The sequence below is a fragment of the Cygnus olor genome, chromosome 2, assembly GCF_009769625.2.
Source record: "Cygnus olor isolate bCygOlo1 chromosome 2, bCygOlo1.pri.v2, whole genome shotgun sequence".
Taxonomy (NCBI): domain Eukaryota; kingdom Metazoa; phylum Chordata; class Aves; order Anseriformes; family Anatidae; genus Cygnus; species Cygnus olor.
The window spans coordinates 126435802-126456379 of record NC_049170.1 but is presented as its reverse complement, the minus strand read 5'-3'; the positions used below and the strand labels follow the sequence as shown (position 1 = coordinate 126456379).

Here is a 20578-nt window from a genome sequence, read left to right as displayed (position 1 = left end):
CAGGAAGCATCACTTGAACCATTCAGTCTCTAGCAGGATAATTGTGACATTATTTCAGGAAGTAGTCATCTGAAGTGGAATACACTGGTGGAGAACACTTCAAGCTACTGAATTTGAGGCTGTTAAATCTACTAAATTTTCCTGGGTGTATCTAACTTAGGTTTTGCTGCTTTCCAGAAGAGCTATTAAAAATCATCCCATATATACAAAGGTACCCTGCTTACAAATATGAAGAAAACACCATCAGATGCACTAAGATAAATAAGCATTTTTCAGTTGTACTCAACACATTCCATATACTGCTAAATGCTAATTAATATGTTTTAAAATCAAGTTGTGACAGGTAAAAATTATTTATCTCTGCTTATCCAGCTTTGCTTCAAGTTGTTCTGTTGTGAGTATCATTGTGTCTTCTTGATTTTGTTATTGCATTATTCTGGCATTACTGTCGGAAAAGTGTTCTGCATTGTGTCTTTCAACATATAAATTGGCATCCGGAGTAAGGTGTTTTTTCATTTGTCTGTGTCTGTCTGAAATAGCAGTTTAGCAATACTATCTAGTGGAGTGCCTTGTGTACAGAAATTCCTGTACTATAAAAAGCAAGACATCCTTGAAGACAGGTTCTCAGAACTTCACCAGGTGAATCTCCAAGGCAGATAAGACTGCTTTAGCCTTTTGTGCGTGCAATTGTCGTACAAGACAGAGGTGCAAGGTACATGATTTTATTTTTTTTTTAAAGATACTGAAATCAAACTGCCTCTTGTTCTTAATTCTTGTGAAACCATCTTGAAATCCTTATTTTAACCTATTTCCTCTAAATTAATGTTGGGTCTGCAGAGACAAATGTACTGACTGCCCTTTATGTTCTTTTTTTCTAAGCCTAATTCTGAAAGGGATCTGTCATCTCATGTTCATGGACTTAAAACAGATTTAATTATGAATAATTGGTTTAGGAATCAAATATATCTTTGGAAAGGTAGATTGTCAAGTAGGAAATATATGTAGAAAATCTGTATAATGCATTTACTTAAAAAAAAAAAAAAAGAAAAAAAAACCTGCATTAGCAGCCTGGAAGTAACCATGCAGTAAAAGGAGTTTAAGCTTTGTTTACATTTTGGCTGCAGGAGGTGCCTCTCTTTAAGTATTTAGGTAAACAAACCAAAGCTGCTGTTTTCATTAGCATGTAACACAGAGCCCAGTTTCCTTACCTCAGAGAACAGTAAACTAAAATTCAGTGGCAGAAAGCAATTTGATCTCTTGCAAATACAAATCTTGATAAACCTTACAGTATGGGGGGAAAAAAAAAAAAAAAAGCACCTTCAAATTTCGTACCTATTGACATTGCTTAATAAAAACATCTCGAGTGCTGGTGCTTCTGGGTGTGTTTCCAATAGCAATGTCATTGCAGGGCTCTGTGGATAAAGTTACCAATCCTTTGAATTCTGACCTTCGGTCTAAAACAGCTTTAGAGGTTACTCTTTTTCCGATTTGTGAGATTGCAGAGAAAAAGTTAATGCTGCTGGAAGGAAGCGGGGGAGGGCAGTGGGCTTGTCCATGAGAACTGGAACTTTGAAGCCATCCGAGAAGTTTTCCCCTGGCCTTGATTTGTAACAACAAATACTGGCAGTCTGATGCTAAGTAATTATATGAAGTTTCAAAATAGAGTATGCAGCTATTGAAATTTCTGTTAATACAATTACTATTGAGATCCATTTGATTTTAAGGGAAACTATATAAAGTCTGGATTCTTAGGGGAGCCATAGCCATCTAAACCTGAAATCTAGCTTCAGGTGATCATCTATGTCTATGGAGAGAAGAAACCTCAAAATTGGGAGCCTCCCTAAACACATCAACTGGAACTGTCTGTCTGTCTCCACCAAAGATAAGGGTTGGGATGACTATCTTAAGTTAAATGCTTAATTTTATGTGGTTACAGTCAGGCAAGAGGAATCTAACCCCTGCTGAACAAATGAGGGTCATGGCATAATTACTGTCAAGTTCAAAACAATTTATTATGGTAAATTTCATATAAACAGTTTAATGGAAAAGCAATTGATGAGAGTGTAAAATAAATTGCCCTTGTAATGATTATTTTAACTTAGACTTCCACTTTTTCCTTTTCATTACAAGGCCTAAAATGTGGAATATTTATGAACTTCACTTTTAGAAGAGACTTCATCATTCCCGATCATCATAAGAAAAATATTTGTGACTGAGTGTTTCAAGGTTAAGGACGTTCATATTTACTGTATTCAGCTAACACAAGGTTTGTAATTTTATGAATGTGTGTTTATGAATCTTGTCTATTAAGCCATAAATGCAGGCTTTTCTTAGCCATTTGCCAGAGTGAGCTTGGATTCTTGTTCTGTTTTCTTCATAGTTCTAAATTCTTTAATTAACAATTATATTTCTTTATCTCTTTTTGTATTTGCTTGTCCAGTCCTACATGTCAGCAGCTGAAAAATTACGCAATAATTGACACAGATAAGTAAAATACAGTAACGATCTACTGCTCCATCTACTGTTGAACAGTGACATGCATAATGCTTCAGGAAAAAAATACGGAATGCATTTAGGAAATAATAACAAAATAGAATTTGCAACAAATAAACCTATTGTTTCCGTGGTTAGTGAACAAACATATTTTTCTTGCAGAATTAAGAATTCTGAATACTACTTTAAATCAGATCTGAAAAACAGAGGAACTTTCCATTTCCCTCTTCACCTTATAGGAGGTGCTGACAAAACAAGTTTTGTTCATGTTAATGGAAAATAGTTGGAGAAAAGACAGTCTAGCATTACTGAGCTGACTCATGTTATACAGTGAGCTGTATTTATATCGCTGGCAAAATATAAGTTATTGCTGTAAAAAAAAAAAAAAAAAAACTTGCAATGATTTGTAAATTCTAACTTTTTTCTAGAAGCACTAAATGAAAGATGAGGAAGGCTTAAATAGTTGTGGGAGTTTGAACTATGGAAAAATTGCATGTGTGTGAAATGATATGTTTTATAGTCTTTACAGAACAACGGTGCTTGATTATTTTGTCAGCTCACTGGTAATCTCTCATTTGTACTGCATTCTTCATACAATAGTCTTCTGAGGAACTACAGAGTATGGCTTTTATTGCCATTTAGAGTGATAGCAAGCTGCTTCGCATCATCACTGGTCCATTTGATTTTGCTTGTTCATTTTTGTAAGCAAATTATTATTCACACATCACAATGAAGGATGATTATTTTCAATTTTTAGGCAATTCTGTTTCCATGCTGAGCTGGCGTAAAATGCTTATGTAAATGAGAAAAATTAGCTCGCTCCCTAGGGTGCTCACAGGTTGCAATTTACTCCTTTCATTTCATACACTCTCTTGCAAAACAGCTTATTCGCTATATAAAAACAATTACATAGCCTTCAGCAGGACTACTTTCATAAAGAGTTACTAACAGATTTATGTATCTTTCAAGCTGAGGTTTTTGTGCAAAGAAGTGACATTCTCACCGACTCTTAGGTACCTCAGTGTTAAAAATCTGCCTGTAAAGCTATTGAACTTTATTGGAAAACAGAAACTAATTTTCAGTAGTTCAATTTAATAGATAAGACACTGCCTAAATTAAGACTGTTGTAGTTAGAGCTACAACATTACTTTTAAATCAGGAGCAGATCTCAAAACTCTGCCCCCCGAGTGTTGTGGACTCTGGTTTCCCTCATCTTTGGGGAAAAGCAATGCCATCACTTTTGGGTAGAGTGTCTACTTCAGAGGATCTGGGGACCAAAAGTGATCAGTATCTTTGTGTGGTACCCATACGTATAATTACGTTGACGAGATTTCTAAAAGAAAAAGTGGTGTGGGAGACGTATGTATTGGAAACATTTAAATCTTACCTTCACATAGAAAACCTTCCCCTCCCCCTGCTAAAATACTTATTTATTTTTCAGTATTTTTTTTATTTTGTATATTTATAGTTTACACTGGTTTTGTCTATAAACATATATGTGCTATATATTTTTCCTTGTTACATAATGGTTTTAAGATGCAAACAATTAGAAAAACAAAAAGCAAAAATCAAAACCACCACCACCACCAACAACAACAAAATACCGAGATTTTGGAAAGTGAAAAATTGAGGAAGATTAGTGTATTTGCTCTCAACCTTGAGTTTGACCACTTGTGAGGAAAATCTCCACTTTTTTTTATATCATAGTTGTCAAGAATAATTTCAGAATCATATTAAGTCATGAATTCATTAAAAAAAAGCTAAAGTAATATCTACTTCACATTAATAAAGACTACTGTTTCCTATTTTAAATTATACAAAATGATCTTGCCATTCATACTGACTTTGCTGACTTAAAATAAGTCTAATTCCATGCAAACTAGCAAAGGTGTCATTTGGGCTAGCCGCTCATGCACACTTCGAGTAAGAACAGTTGTTAGCAGCAATGAATTACTCTTAGACCTTAATTCATTATTAATTTTATTTTGTGTATCTAGAAAGAATCTAATTAAATTGTCCTTCTCAATCACACTGTTGGTTTTTGGACAGAACAGCTAAAATGGTTCAATTCTGTCACTTTTTTTGTTGTTTGTTTTGTTTGTAATTACCAAGGTCTTCTTACTTTTTGACCACATGAGTAGCGTGAGACAATAAGGGCTCCTGTCAAATACTGCAAACTTCTGCTCCAGCCAGGGACGTCTCTAGGCAACAGCTGCTATGTGTAAGATAAAACTTGTATGCAGACATAGGACAGATATTGCCTGTGTCAGAGGCTTCTGACATTGCATTGCAGTTGTTACGGGAAGAGCTGCACGGAGCCTTCCAGGAGCAACAGGATGCACCTTTTGCTTTACAATGACCTTTCTGTATGTATTTATAATGTTAAATATTTCAGCAGCATCTCCTACTTAGAGACAAACCTTCAAACACTGTTCCATATCCATCTTATATCTATTTTTTCTTAATTATTAGTACATCTGTAATTCTGGCATCTAAGCAGCAGTCAGTATTGCTCTCAGAATGTACCCATTTTACTTGTGCTAAAGTGAGTGTGTGACGCTGCGTATGGAGTTAAAACCATATTGTGTGAGTAATAGTTGTAAAATATACCCAACAGCTCATTGTACACTTGATATTATGTAATAGGCCCAGTCCTTCTTATTACTCTTGAGATGCCAGCTGAGTCAACAGGAATGCAGAATCAGGGCAAATTCATGCTTGATATAAACAGATACAAATCCCACTGAAATCTCTATTCCAAACCCAGTGTTAGTGTAATTGTGATTTAAAATTTATGTTGGGTGCCAGCGATCAACAACCCAGTCTGTACTGATTTGGTATGCAGTTAGTTGGAAGAACAAAGCAAAAAAGAAAAGCCAGGTAAACAAACATTTGCTTTATATGTGACAAGCATATAACCTGGTTTCAAATAGGTGAAGTTGAAATAATAATGATAATGATAATAATAATAATAAGCAATAATAAACACTGACTTAAAACAAATGAGGATCTGTTCCATAGTATCAGCTGTATGGTAAGTTCATAGGTTAGACCGTGCCATGGGGTAATGATATACACCAATCTGAAGTCTGATCTTCAGACATCAGATAAAGACCTTTAAGGTACTGTTTGATGGTTGTATAAACACAGAGGACCTCACTTTATCTTATATCCCTTCTCTGTAAGTCTCATTTATATGGCTTCAGTTCGCATACCATCTATGTGCGATACTACAGAAGAGATTAAAAAATTCAAAGTCGATTCTTTTCTTGCAATGCATTGTCAACACCCTTTTTCGGATCATCTTAGCCCCTGTGTAATTTATCCCAAGTTTATCATCACATCATCAAGCTCTGTATGTGTGTGTGGGGGATGTCTCCTAGTTTAATTAAATACAGAAGCTGGGCACACTCCTAAAGTTATTACTTAGACAAAATTCCCATTAGGGACTGCAGTTTCCATCAGTAAACCTTTTTCAGTAAGCTTTACTTTCACAATAGTAAAATTTATTCATATATTTGTGATATTTGTTTGTTGTTGTTAAGGTATATTTATGCAAAAATTCTCATGCAACAGCGGAAGTTGCATTCATTTATTTATTTTTAATAATTTCTGGATTTCCATGGCATCATTTAAATATCGCTATTTTGGAGAGAGGGTTTTGGGTTACATTTTCCAGTGTCAGATAGTACCTCGCAGCAACAATACCATATTTTTTGAGATTTTTTCAGAAAAAGCTAAGCTTCTGCTCCCTGACAACGTCCCCGACCTTCTTCATTTAAGTGGTTAGAAGCAGGGAAGCAAGACATATGTCTTTAACTCTATACAGGATGGGGTAGATTTTTATTTTAAACGGTCTTATTTAGACTTGTAAACGCTTCAGCAGCAAGTATTTTCCAGAGGATTCAAAACGATAGTTCAGAATGACTGCATTTCCTTGAATTTGATTATTTCAGTGAATTTTACCTGACAAAACTGCCTGTCTCCATAACGAGTAATTTGTAGTTCTTTCACAGTTTAATATAGAACATCATGGATAGTTGTCTTGGCATGAGATCTGTTTTGTGAATATAAAGAAGTAAACGGATTCTGTTTGTGCTGGCTACCCAGACGGGCCCAATAGAAATCTGCTTATTTTGACATGAGTTCCCATATATGGTATGGGACTATCCCGAGATCCCTTTTCTGCACTAAACAAAATGAAATCTTAGGTGCATTTTCAGCTAGAGGTTGACTTGTAGCTTTGCAAAATGATCTTCTTTCCTGAAGTATTCCCAATGTACTTTCTACAAAATAATGTATCGCTTACTTGGATGTAGTAGCCAGAAGACATTTCTCCTCTAGAAGTATTGCTTTCGTTCACAGATTAGTTAATTGAAGGTAAGGATATACTAGCAGTGAATAACCACAGATTTTTTTTTTTTTAAAGAAAAAAGTTGTTTGAATCTATTTATACAAAATAACATTGTTGGTTTGTTTTTTTATTTATTTTTTTTTATTTCATTTTATTTAGTACTTTAGACCTGGCATAGCATGAAGACTTCTTTTTTTTTTTTTTTTTGGTACTGAAAATCATTAGGCTGTTTTCCTCATCATATTTGGACTACGTGTACTGAAAAACTGTAGAAAAATAAGTTACATGAATTGCAAGATACTCTCTACAAAGTGGAAATGCTCCAGAGAGCCCTGGACAAATGTAGTTATCGTGTACGTTATAATGTTTTTTAACATAACGTATGTATTTTTAAAACAGTTCCTTTTGAATTAGGAGCAACTAAAAGTGCTGTAATAGAAATGTATCATAAACCCATTCCAGTTTAATGGCTTACTAATTAAGTTATTTAATTACTTATTGATTGGTAAAAGCTAAGCTTTAAAGAGTTACTGTTACTTAATGCTCAAATTTAACTCTATGCAACCATCTCTCTCTTCTATGGAAATATTCCTAAGGTCTACGGAAAAGGCCTTTGCACAGTTCTAAATATTAAAACTTTAGTAGGTGAGTAGTAATAATTTAAAATACAAATTTGACTGTATTTACAATCATCTTTAGAAGTACAGATATTTCACGTATCTGCGTGGCTTAAACTGTTTAAAAAGTTCCAGACACTTTATTTAATAAATACCTTCAAATTGGAGAAGGCTGGCTTAAATAGTTTTAGCAGACCCTTTCTTTACAAGGTTGCAAGAATCTCAGATATTTGAGAACAAATCTGTTACATATCCAATCAAAACGGCATGTCCGGACGTGCATGCTGCTTGTGTGCTTAAGAGCCTCTGTGAGTATCCTTATTTAGCTTCTCTCATTGATATAATGTTGGTTTAATTCCAGTTATTCTATTAGGACGGCTTTTGTTTAAAGCCGGCTTACTAGAGGGGACGCAGCGACACACAATTAAGCTATTTAAATGAGGAGGGAGCCGGAGGGGGGGGGGGGGGGGGGGGGGGGTGGAGGGGGGGGGGGGGGGGGGGGGGGGGGGGGGGGTCCCATTACTTGCTCGGGGCGAGGTGCGGGTGGCGGCCAGGGGCGCGCAGCCTCCGCGGAGCGGCAGCCTCCGCTGCACCTCTCCCGGGCCGGGAAGGCTGCCTTCAGGGCCGCGTAAGCCTCGCCGCTTTTTAAACCAATAAGGCCGGGACAAGAGAATAGCTGCGGTTTGCATTACAAAAACAAAAACAAAACCCAAAGAGGGGGGGAAAAAAAAAAAAAAGAGAGAGAGAGAGAGAAGAAAAAGGGGAGTGAGGAGGCTGAGCGGGAGCGGCAGCGTGCCCCCAGGCACTGCCTGGGCAGACCTACGCGGCTGAGCAAACAGGCGGCGGGGCCGCAGGCAGCCTCCGCCGAGGCTTTGTCTGGCTGCTTTGCGCTGCTTTTTGCGCTGCTTTGCGCGCCCCGCCGCGCCATGGCGGGAGCCGCGCTCTGAGCCCGCCGGCGCGGAAGCAGCGCGCCCCGCCGCTGAGACTGCGCGCCCCCCCCCGGCAGCACCGTGAGTACCAGGCGGGAGGCGCGGAAACGGCAGGAGGGGGAGGAAAAGAAAGTAAAAAAAAAAAAAAAAAAAAGGAAAAAAAAAAAAGAGGAAGAAAAAAAGGGAAAAAAGAAGAAAAAAAAAAAAAGAAAAAAGGGGAGAAATTAAAAAAAAAAAAGGTGGAAAAAAGGAAAAAAAAATGAAAAAAAAATAAAGAAAATAGCCTAATTGCGAAACAGCCCCCAGTCCTTCAACGGGATTAACCTGGCGTGAAGGTGCAGGGGTGCTTTCTAGCTGCCGGTGAGAGCAATCCTCGCTTATAAATCACTAGGTATGGCACTTAATTTTGGCCGTGTTTCAGGCTGGGGTTTGCAGGCTTGCCACAAAGCAGATGTTAACATGGGTCTATCTATTGTGTTCAGCCAGGTTTGGGGATTCTCCTGTTTGATTTCCTCGAGTGCTAATGGTTCGTTAAATGTAAAGCCCGTGATGGCGAGACGTTACATGCCGGTGAAGGCAAGTAACACAGGGAGGGAATCTGCAGATCTTTCTAAAAGAGACACGAGAGCGTGAGAAAAATAATAAAAAAATTGGAAGGAAGAATGCATGACAGAGATTTTGACAGCGCTTTCTGAAGCAGGAAATCCTTTTGCTTAATGTGTTTAAATTTTCCAAACACCAAGGAAAACACACAGATCCCCACAGGAGAACTTTTCAAGATGACAGAATAAACATCTACACAAGTGGAATATTTGACGTTTATTGACATTTTAGGTGGCTTATTTAGAACTACGGGCTCAGAACAAGGAAGTTATGTGGCTTTTGAAGTTTCACGAAACTTACTTCTCGCTCTTGAGAGATCGAGAGCCCCAAAACATCCCCGAGTCTGCCTTTCTGTAGGTGTTTTGGACAAACACCAATAAGAGGGATGACTTCCTTTTGCAGTGAAATGTTTATTCTGGAAAAGTAAAGGTGTTAGTGCATTTTCAAGTGTTTCTCAGAAGGCTGGAGGGGTTTTTTTGGTGTTATTTTTATTTATTTATTTTTAAGCAAGCATTTAAGAATAATGTGCAAGCAGAAGAGTTAATATCTTTCAGAGTAAAAAAAAAAAATAAAAATAAAAAAATAGCACATTTCCTGTAGTTTGTTTAAATTTAAACTGATCACAAGCGAAAATTGGGGAAAGACATGGAAATGGAAACGTTCAGTGCATCCCTGGAAGTTTTGAACATTAGATACCACAGATAAGGAATCTTATTTTCCATCCCACACTGAGACAGTTTGCAAAGCATCTGCCAGGACGCAGGCTACTGGTTTGACATGTAAAATAAATAATGCCTATATGTCTGCATATGTGTGTGTGTGTGTTGTGTGTAATGTGTGGATATAACACATATACTTTTTAAATACACATAACATAAATACACATATGCACGCCCCATTTTACACGTTGCTCACAAGCGCGTGCAGCGCGGTGTTCAGCCAAGCACCTCCAAGCTGCAGGAGTTTTCCCAAGGCCTGGTAAATGAGCAGCCATCCCCTCGGAGGAGCCCAGTGCAGTGACAGGCTGCTTGAGTCACGGTTTGCCTTTGGAGTGAGCAGAAAAAAAAAAAAAAAGAAAAAGAAAAAGAAAAAAAAAGAATGAGTAATCATTTTGTTTGAATTTCAATAAGTATGAAATATTTCTTGGTAGCCAAAAAAATCTTGGAGAAGTAGAGAGGCATTCTTAAATGTCTGGTCATAATGGGAGCATTGTCACACTGAGCACTTCTTTCTTAAAAGGGAGACGTTGCTTGTGTTTCCAAACGTTTCATTCATAAGTGTGTGAACTCAGTATGCAGGATAGCACTCTCAGAAGAATTTAAACTAGTAATTAAAAATTAAATAGCTGTAATTATCTGCTTCTGTTTTAAGAAGTGCAATTTGTCTTTGAAGTATCTAGCAAAAGAGTTTTGCCTCCTCACTTATAGTCTAGCAATACGATTATTTAAAGAGTGAAAGTATGATGAAGTTGCATGTGTTGTCAGCAAGGTGCCTTTTTGTAGCCAATTTCTATTTTGGTTTTGGAACGTTTGGGCTGCTGAAACCATTATGTCTGTAGATACTGATTGTGTAGCACTTGTAAGGAAGAAAGGAAGGCTGCTTGAGGAAAAAGTCTCTCTCCCTTCACCCCCTGTTAAAAATGACAGATTTTTTTTTCCCCTAAGGAGGAATACTGATTTGAAAATTGCTATTGTCTATGAAATTTGTTTCTTTAAGTAGAAATGCACTTTAAGAGAAAGCTCGTGTGCTGGCTATAGTTTTCTGGGCTAACTTCTTATTTTCACTTAGAAAATTTCTTTTCAGCTGGAAAAATGTTTTAAATTATGGCTATTTAAAAAAATTGCTTCTAGCAAGCAAAAATACTGTGGAAAACCTGTAATTTAGACAAGTACCTACATTTTATTTGCTCTGTGCTGCTGAAATTTGGAATCCCTTCCCATTTACAGTTTACTTTTCACAGAACATTATTAACTTTTTGGCTTCATACATGATCTTCTGTCAGATGCTTTTGATTTGTAATTTAGCAAAGTATAATAAACAGTGCAAAAGTCATGAATTTTCCTCCGCATCCTGAGCTCTGTGGTAGGGAAAATGTGATAAAATGTGTACCTTGAGTCTTGTTTGATGATCTCTCAAAGCAAGTTTGCCTTCTGGAAATAATTTCTGGGGTTGAAGAGCATGGTATTAACAGATTTAATGTGGCTATTCAATGGATTGGTGGAGTACTATGTGAGGTTTAACAAAATGAGAGAGACAAATTGAACATCAACAAAACCTACATCTGTGAAGAATTATAAATTTAATTAGAAAAAAGGCAAACTTAAAAGACCTCATTAACTAATCAGAATTTGATGTTACTGATTTAAGATTCTTAAATGGATGAATTTTAAGTAGCCTTGCTATCATTGTCCTTTTTTTTTTTCACGTCATGTGCCCATGTAGTGCAATCCATGCTAAACAGAAAGATGTGAATGTTACTCACCACAATCAAATTATACGCGGTAATATTTTTCATGTATTAAGGAGAATGTGCATGTCATTTATCATATACGGCATTTTTAGTTTAAGCAGAGTGCAGAGCATAAAGGGTGAGTGACAGCTCCTTTTTCTCTTTCTGATTTTTTTTAATGTGCCCCTTTGGACGGGTAAGGCCATTACATTTTTTTTTTCCAGTTTTTGTTTGATATGTGAGTTATGTTGCAGAACTTAAATTATCCAGAAATCTGTTGGCAAAATGGGAGAATGTACAAGAGCAAGCACACGCCACCCAGAAATGTTTTTATTCTATGAACTAGTCATCATAAGTGTGGTTCCTTACTACATTGTAATTTTGTACTACACATAAAAAACTGAAAGCATGTGAAGTGTAGCATTTTGTAAACTGTAACTAATTTCACTCACATCTGTGTCTAATTGTTGTCTGCATTCGCATTCTTGAGAGTAGATTTATTTTTCCTGGACCACTATGTGGATTCAGCTGACCAGCCTAAGTGAGGATTAGTTGTTTTAAAGTTATTTTGATTAAAGAGTCATTTTTAAATATGGTAACGTGCAACACATGGTTTAAATAATCCTTGAGACACAAAGGAATATATCTAAAGTATGTCTAATGAAAATGAAGATTGTGGATATGAACTTTCACAAATCATAGAGTGTAAGAGGACATATAAGGTATATATTTAATTCTCTGTGAATGAGTTGGGTTTTTTTCTAACTTCTCCCATGAAACCTTAAATGAAATGTCTCACTGTAAACACACGTGCACATTGATGTATATATTTGTAAGTGTACGGAAGTTAATATATTTTTTTAATTTGGGTAAATAAAATAGTGAGGATTAAATGTATATTAGAGTTCAGTGAAGTATGAATAATATTGTAGGGCACGTCTGAAAATATCAGTTAATTGAAACATCTATTTTTAAAGGGAAGTTTTTTTCTACCATAAAAGATACATTTTAAAGTATCCTGTGCAAGAGGGAGTGAAGATAGCTCTGTAAGCAAACTTAGTTCTCACCTATAATTTTTTCCAGGTGTTTAGAAGTAACAGCAGAAACATATCCTAAGGCAATCTGCTGCAGTTTTGAGGGTAAAGGATTGAAAAAAACATTAAAACAAAATGCACAGTTTTGGATGTAGCTGCTCATCTCGTTTGATTTGGCATGCTCTGATGTATTGAAAAGCACGTTATGCAGTACTTTAAGTACCCAGTTATAAAAAGATTGATGTTTTTTAGTGTGCATTATTACATGCTTCTTGACATCATTTGTAACGTTATGCATTGCCTGGCTGCCCCTAGCAGTTGTTTACTCTTGCTAGTAGTAATTCTGTCTGTGATTAAAAATAACAAAAAAACTACAGACACATAAGTAGGATTTGCTTGGATGATTTTTATGGCACTTAAAATGCCTCATCTCTCTTGCTTTTGCTCTGTGATCACTTAAGAGATGTCAGTTCAGGTTGAATGGAAACACACATGAAAGATTCGCAGTGCAGACATTAGGACGATACATACCTTTCCCGGATAAGCTTTTGTGTGCTTTTAGGCTACCAGTATCTAGCAGCATATCTTCACCTGAACTTTATCACCTGCTGACAATCCTTACTGGCTGCAGAGAAGAGTCTGTTAGCAGAGCAGCAACGTTTTCCTAATAGGATATGAAAATCTATTACTCACCTGAGTTATAAAAGGAGTCGTTTTATTAAACTGGAAAATTATTGCTGGGCTTCCCAGTGGAACCAGATTCCTTTTTCGATGAGTGAGCTCAAGAGGTAAATGCTGCAGTTTCCTAACATTTATTTAGCCAGAAGTGTTCTTTTAAGTCATTTTATCAGAAATCTCATTAGTGACTGGAATTTTTACGAGTAAGACCTTGTGCAATAACATGTGCTTTATTTTAATTCTCTGTGCTTGGTGATGGGCTCATTTTGGAGATGGTTGTGTAACAATGTAGCTCGTATATTGGAGATCTTTACAGTAGACAGACCTCCCTCTTGCTCCCCCTTGCCCCCTCAAAAAAAAAAAAAAAAAAAAAAAAAATAGCATCAGCCTTGCTTTGCCCTTCATTTTTCGAGTGTGGTGACTTGTGGGGTCCCCAGAGGAAGGAGGGCTCAATGGCGAAGAGCGGAGGAAGAGGACGGCCAAGGCGATGAGGGCAAGAAGCTGTCAAGAGCTAAGGGGATGGGAGCGAGAGAGAATTTGGGCAGCGGGAACAAAAGGGGAGCTTTAGAGCTGCGGAGGATGCTGGGGGGCTCGGCGCAGAGCGGCTCCCTCCCGCCGCCCTTGGGGGGCTTGCCCTCGCTGGGGTGCGCAGCGGCGGTGCTGGGGGAGGAGTGAGCCCCTCTGCAGCTGTCACGGCCCCTGATGAATCACTGTCCCGGCACTTGGCCGCCGTCCCCAGCGCGGGGAGGAGGGAGAGGGACCTGCCGAGGAAACAACAGGCGAGCCTTCAATTTAAAGACAACATGCCTTTCACCGGCGCCGTGCCCTCCTCCTCTCCTTTTTGGTTTAAAGGACAGAATTGTCATCCGCGGTGATGGTCTTTGTTTAAATTAAGGCCTCGTATGAGAGCGGAGTAATAGAGGCTTCTGTTTGTCTCCCTGGTTTACAGGTGCAGAAGTCCCAAACTGGTTCAGATGTTGCTGTTTCCTCCAGTTGCAGGTAAGGATATGATTGAAAATTGCTATTTTTCTACAACTTTTTTTTTCTTTACCTTCAGGTGATAAGTAAATGTTTATTCTTGTTTTCCAAATGGAGCAGAACAAATAAGCGCAGCAGCTTCTCTTTTATGTGTGCAACAAAGTCTGTCAGCTGTGAGCACGTACTCTTTTTCACTAAATTGTTTTACTTTGTGCTAGGTACTGTCTTTTTTAACTCATTGTGGAACCATCTTTTTTTTTGTTTTTGTTTTTTAATCTGCACATTAGTTTAAGCAACAAAATACAAAATGAAGGGTTTGCGTTTAGAACTTGCAATAAAATCTCAGTCAAAATATGAAAACTTCATAGGCAAAATTACACTTACGTTTAAGGATATTTATACCACTATGGTGGAAGGATTTTTTTTTATATATAATTTTAATAAGTCTCTAAAAAAGCCTAAGAATTTCTTTTAAACAGAAAATGTGTGGGTTCATATACCTTGGAGGCACTGTAACCTGTGAAATTTCTACTTGGAGCAATTAAAATAAGTACATCAAAAACATTATGAAAAGTTTTAGCTATAAACAAATGAATATGGGGCACTTCATTTATAAGTTTCCCCAACATAAATGAGGGGATATGTCATGGTGGTGAGGTCTATCGTTCTTTTTATACAAGGCTATTAACAACACAAATCGGACATACTCAGCTGCTTGTGTGCTGTGTAAATGTTTAATTTTTGCATTGAATCTGAATTGCTCTCTTATTATTTTGACTAAACGACAGCTGCTGAGATACTGCAGAGTGCTAAGGCATACTAACGCCTATATGGATTCACTGTATGTTGGTCATATCCCTTTTCAATTGGGCACGGTTTATGTAATCCACAAAGCAAACAAGTGAGCAGACATAATAATGTTTTAATGCTGCATTTGTTTCAACGGAAACAGAGGAACAATTAAGTAGTTTGCCAGAGTAAACACATACATCAGGAATATCTCATTCCCTGTCAGTAGATGATAGGTTTCAACAATTGCTTCAAGTGTTTTATTTGGTTTGGAGGCCCATTATATTGCCACTGAATGGTAAATCTTGAAAGCACAGTGTTAATTTGTTGTTAAGAGAATATATGGATTCATATAGTGGTGATTCCATCTTAGTGCATATCTTAAAAATAGAAGGCGACATGAATGTTTAAAGTACGGTACTTTGTATCTACGTTTTATTCTGTTAGAAGCTGCAGTAGTAATTGCCCTAGATGGTCAGTTGTGTGTGGCACAACAAAATGAGTTTACATTAGAAAAAATCACATTGGGAGAAGCTGTTCATTTTTTACTAAATGTGGTGAGGATGTCAATTAAGAGAGGGCTGCATGTCATACTGGTAACTCCTCTGTAATCCAGATTGAACATGTCACTAAAACTAGACACATCTTGTTTTCAGGTCTATGGAAATGCAGGATCTAGCCAGCCCACATAGCCGACTAAGTGGTAGTAGTGAATCCCCCAGTGGTCCAAAACTTGATAACTCTCATATAAATAATAATTCCATGACACCCAATGGCGCAGAAGGTGAGCTACTATTTTTTTAGTGTTTTGTAGTTTGTGCATTCTCCTTGCTGCATCACTGCTCTTGCAGTCAGTAAACTATGTAAAGAAAAATGTTTTACTATTTAAGGTAGTACGTGTTTATGTAATGCGGTGTATAAATCTGATGTTCAGTGTTTATCAGCAGTTACTATTATCAAGTTTCAGCAATAGCTTTCATTCCTGTTATATATTCCTTTCACCTAGTTTGAATGGACTGAGCAGGTAATATGTGCAGAGCTTAAAAAAAATCCATAAAACCTGAAAGGCTAGTTTAGTGATGAGGAGAAAGGAAGTGTTTACAGTTGTCGTACTGCAAAATGCAATCTTTCAGTCTTTTTCCCTATTTCAGTATTTTTTTCATGTTCACACTTTTAGCAAGCTCCTAAGGCTATGAAAGTTTTGTCAAATAGGCTAATAAAACTGAGTGTTGAAATTTCCTAGGGCTAGCTTGCTGCTCTGATGGAGTAGCCAAAATTCAAACAGGTGTAGTAATTCAATGGGGTAAACTGATACCTATTTTTCAAGCAGCAGTCAGCCAGTTGATAAGTTATGTTTGTTCTCAGTAGAATACTAACAGCAGAACAACTGAACTGCTTGTCAGTAATGACATATAATGAAATACAGAAGGATTTATATAATAAGCAGTGAAAATACTCTTTCCTGTGACATTTCTATGGCTATAGTAGGAGTGATCATACATGATGTTTGGCTAGCTTTGTGGACAGTGTTTTTAATGCATTACTTGAAATTAAGCATGCATTTTTAAATAAAACTTTTCAATATAAATTTAGAGTTAAAATATTGTTGTAGCAAAGAAATACCTTTTTTTCCCCTTTAAAAACTGTGTCATGTTAGTGCTATCAGACTGTTGAGGATTGTGGACATGCATTGCATTCTTCCAGGAAAGGCACATGTCAATCAAACAGATGTCATCCCCCCTCAATTCCCCAAACATCTCTGTTATTCATTCTAATTGGAGTCCTCTGTAGTGGGGAGGGTTTATGGGTTATCAGATTAACAGGCTTTTGTGCCAGAGTTGTGTATAATTTACTTTTTGTTGTTGCTGTAAAACTATTGCTGTAATCAAAATTTAAGCCATTAAAAAAAAAAAAAAAGTATTTTTTTTAAAGAATAAATAAAGTACTAAATGTGTTAATGTAGTTTAAGAAGAAAAATATTTCATGTCCACAGATGAGTCATCTTTGTTTTTAATGCCAATTATATTTTTGTATCATATTATCAGGTATATACCAGTTCTGATACAGGATAAAATTGGTCAACACTTTTGAATTAAAATCTCTCTTACTTGCTAAAGCCTTTGCAGTAAACCTCACTAGCTTTTGTACCTTATATGTAGCTTGAATGTTCTCTAGCACAAAAATATGACGTGTTTCTTGAAACACAGAAAGACACCCACCATCTGGACAGACTTCTTAATAGCTGTTGTGTGTGGGCTTACATTCTGAAAAATTGGGTGCTTAATATTACTTTGTCAGGAAATTAGTTAGATAATGTATCTATTCATGCACTAACCTCATGTAGCAAATAATTCTGGAAATTATATCCCAACTTCTCAGTATGTATTGGAGTTTATTTAAAAAAAAAAAAAAAGTAAATTAAAACAGAGTAACTTATTTTTCCTGTTGTTAGAATTTTAAAGTGCAGGCTTATTGATTTGGATGAATTCTACCAAGAAAGATAAAGTGTGAAATACATGTTTAACTTCTGAGATGAAACCAAATGGTTTTCTTTTGTTTGCAATTTTCCCTCAGGTGACATGACTCTCCTCAGCACTGCAGACTGGTTACTAAGTGCTAGCACACAGACCGCTGCAGGTTTGTGGAGCTGTGGTGGACACACCAGAAGTGTGCAGTCAGCATGCGTTGTAAGATGTTGTCCAGAAAGTGTCCTGAGAAATAGTTTGTGCTCGGTGATTCCAGTCAAAATATTCAAAATTTCAAATTCCTGTCTCTGATTGTTCTTACATGGCACATAATGAAAAGTTTTGAAAGAAACATAATTGAATCATTTATTTCTGAATTAGATGTGTTCCAAGAGACAAAATTTGTGAGCCTAAGAATCTAAAGGTGGAATTTGGCTGTTAATCTGTTTTATGTTGACAAAATGTTTCTTTTGGGTTCCTTGAGCTGCTACACAGGCTTAAGAAAAAATCAAGTGTCGGCAGCAAGAGTTTCTACTCTTTTTTTTTTTTAATGAAGGATGCAATTTTTATTTTATTTTTGAGATTCTTTAAGCAGAACCCTGCTGAAACACAAATGACAGACTGAAAGGATGCAGCCGTATGGCTTGCCAAGCACTTTTCTTACACCGCTGCGCCTTGGTTTGCTTGTTTGTTGCACGTGGAGTGGAGATGCGGGTTGCTGAACATTCACATGTTAAATATAATATGTGAAACCAATTTCTGATCCACTACGCACTCGTTCTCACTAGCATGAAAGAGCCCTCCTTTTCTGGCATAAAGGACCTCCGTGTGAGTGTGAAACAGGGCCTCCAGCTATTTGCATGTTATAAATGTGTTGTAAAGATATGTTAAATTTGATTTGACTATGGGTGTGATTTAGGCAGGTTTCCATACCCCAAAGTACAGGATATGTTCACTAGATTAGGAAAAAGAAAAAAAGGAGGGAAAAAAAAAAAAAAAAATGTCCCAAAGAGTGAAATGGCCCTGTTTCAAACAAATGTACATTAATTCCTCTAAGGCACATTTTCAGACTTGTCTCTTATTGATGTTGTTCTACAAGAGGATGTGGTTGGAAGATAGCTCACTATCATTAGCTAATATTTTAGCTTCACACTTAGTGGTAAATTTTCAAAGCACTGAGTGGGGATCTACGTATGTGATTGAGTCTGAGTTTAATCTCTGTGTGCAGCTTTGATAGAATAACTCTTTGTGTGCTTAATTTCCTCTTGGTAGAACAAAATTGCTGTGGTGTAGAACTGACTAGGTAGTGTTGGCCAAGGAACACAGCTGAAGATTTTTTTTTTTTTTTTTTTTTTAGGTAACTGTTATTTAGTTCCTTCTCTCTATAGATTTTTAAACAAGGTGGATTTGCAACTTTGCTTTTCAGGTAGCAATTTCTTATCAGGTTTCTTTTAGAACATAGTGATTCTGTAAATCAAACACTGTTCATTTAAGTTTGTTGCAAACCATGAGATGGTCTTCATAGCTCTGGATACATGCATGGTGAGGGGAAAATAAATCTCCTTAATATCTTGAGTAGAAAAGTCATAACCAATAATAAGTAATTACATTGCTGGTGCTTGGCTGGTTAACTCCTTTTCTCTGGGCCAGTTCAGGCAGCATGGTCTTCAAACCAGTAATGGGGAAGTAACAGGGAAATTACAGATCTTGATCAGTCAGATATTTCTCAGGAACAAATGCAGGAGAGTAACACTAAAATGTTTGACTAAAGACACTCAGCAAAAGCAGTCCTGGCATGCCACCATGGAGGTTGATGATATAAGTAATGTACTGTTTGAGTTTTCCATGATCTCTTTAAGTGTTGTTCCACAGAATACCCTCTGTTGTAGGCAACAGCAGATGCTCAACGCTATTAAAAATTTGGCCCTGTATGACTTGTCTAAGAAAATCTGTAACAGAGTAGAGAATTAAAGTAAGGCTTAAAACATTCACAGTCATGTCTTACCTCTAAACTTCCTTTGTCAGTAAATTGCTCTGGTGGGTTGATACTAAAGGACTCCAAGAAACAATAACAACAGAAGCTAAAAATTGACATTTTTAATATTTATTTTTTTTATCAGACGGCTAGTGGCTACTCCAACAATGGTGTCCACTTGGGTAGAAATGTACTAAGAGGAGAAAGGCTGAGAGTAATGTAAAAAAAAAAAAAAAAAAAAAAAGCTGTTTTCAGCTGAAAAGCTGTTTTCCACAGTGGACAGCCATATTTACTTTGTACCTACAGTGATCTTTACTTTTATCTTAAGAACGTAAATCAGTTCTGATGGATTACGTATAGGAAGAAATATCATGAAGATGTTTTGTTCAACTGGAATGGAAAAGAATAAATGAGGATTGGGAGAAGGAGACATGATTCCAAGCAACTACCAGTCATTTACATTAAGAGTATAGAGCTGCATCTACCCTTGTTTCTCAGTGTTCAGAAGGATGAAGAGAAGGCATTTTCAGATCAAGTAGGAAGGAAAAATGGATAACAAATTGAAGATCAGATTTTCAAAGATACATAGGAAGGAAGGCTTCAAAGAGAGTTGGACATCAAAATTCTTTTGGAAAAAAAAGGGCTCTTGCTCTTAAGTACCTGCTGCAACATGAGAATCGGATCCCACACAAAGGCATTCAAAGTTCCCCACTATGTGAAGAGGGCTGGCCATTAGAAAGGTTGTCTTAAGTCTAATGAATAGAAATCCATCTTCAGGGTTTCAGAAGCACTGGATTGTATGTTTGCTGGCTAGTTGCTGTATTATAGAATTCAGAAAAATTATTTCACCATTTTCTGAAGTTATGGTGTAGTAAAAGATTAAAATCGTAAAATCAAAAGATTAAAATCAAGAGTGGGTATGTCCTGGTAGTTGTTATGGAACACACTGACATAGCTTTCTGAAAGTAAACAATATGTTGAATATTCAATGTAATTTTAATGATACTTTGTAGCACTCAAAATAGCCTTTCAGTATTGCAGTCAAGCTTTCGCATTGGCAGTGATTTTCTTATTTTTATTTTTTAGTAAGTAATAGTTATTTATTTTATGCTGTAGGGTGCAAAGTTTTAGTAGGCGATGACAATCAGACAAAATGTTCCTCCTTTAGGAGGTGCTTGGCTTCTGATATCTTTTAGTTGCTCATTTCTGGAGTT

General features: G+C 36.8%; 1 protein-coding gene across 1 annotated transcript in view; it reads left to right on the top strand.

Annotated features, from left to right (window-relative positions):
* The window catches only part of EYA1 (EYA transcriptional coactivator and phosphatase 1), a 166783-nt gene that overhangs the window by 67960 nt on the left and 78245 nt on the right, over nucleotides 1–20578 (top strand). Inside the window, 2 exon segments of the mRNA XM_040545966.1 lie at nucleotides 14107–14156; nucleotides 15581–15708. Coding sequence (XP_040401900.1) covers nucleotides 14107–14156; nucleotides 15581–15708 — 178 coding nt within the window.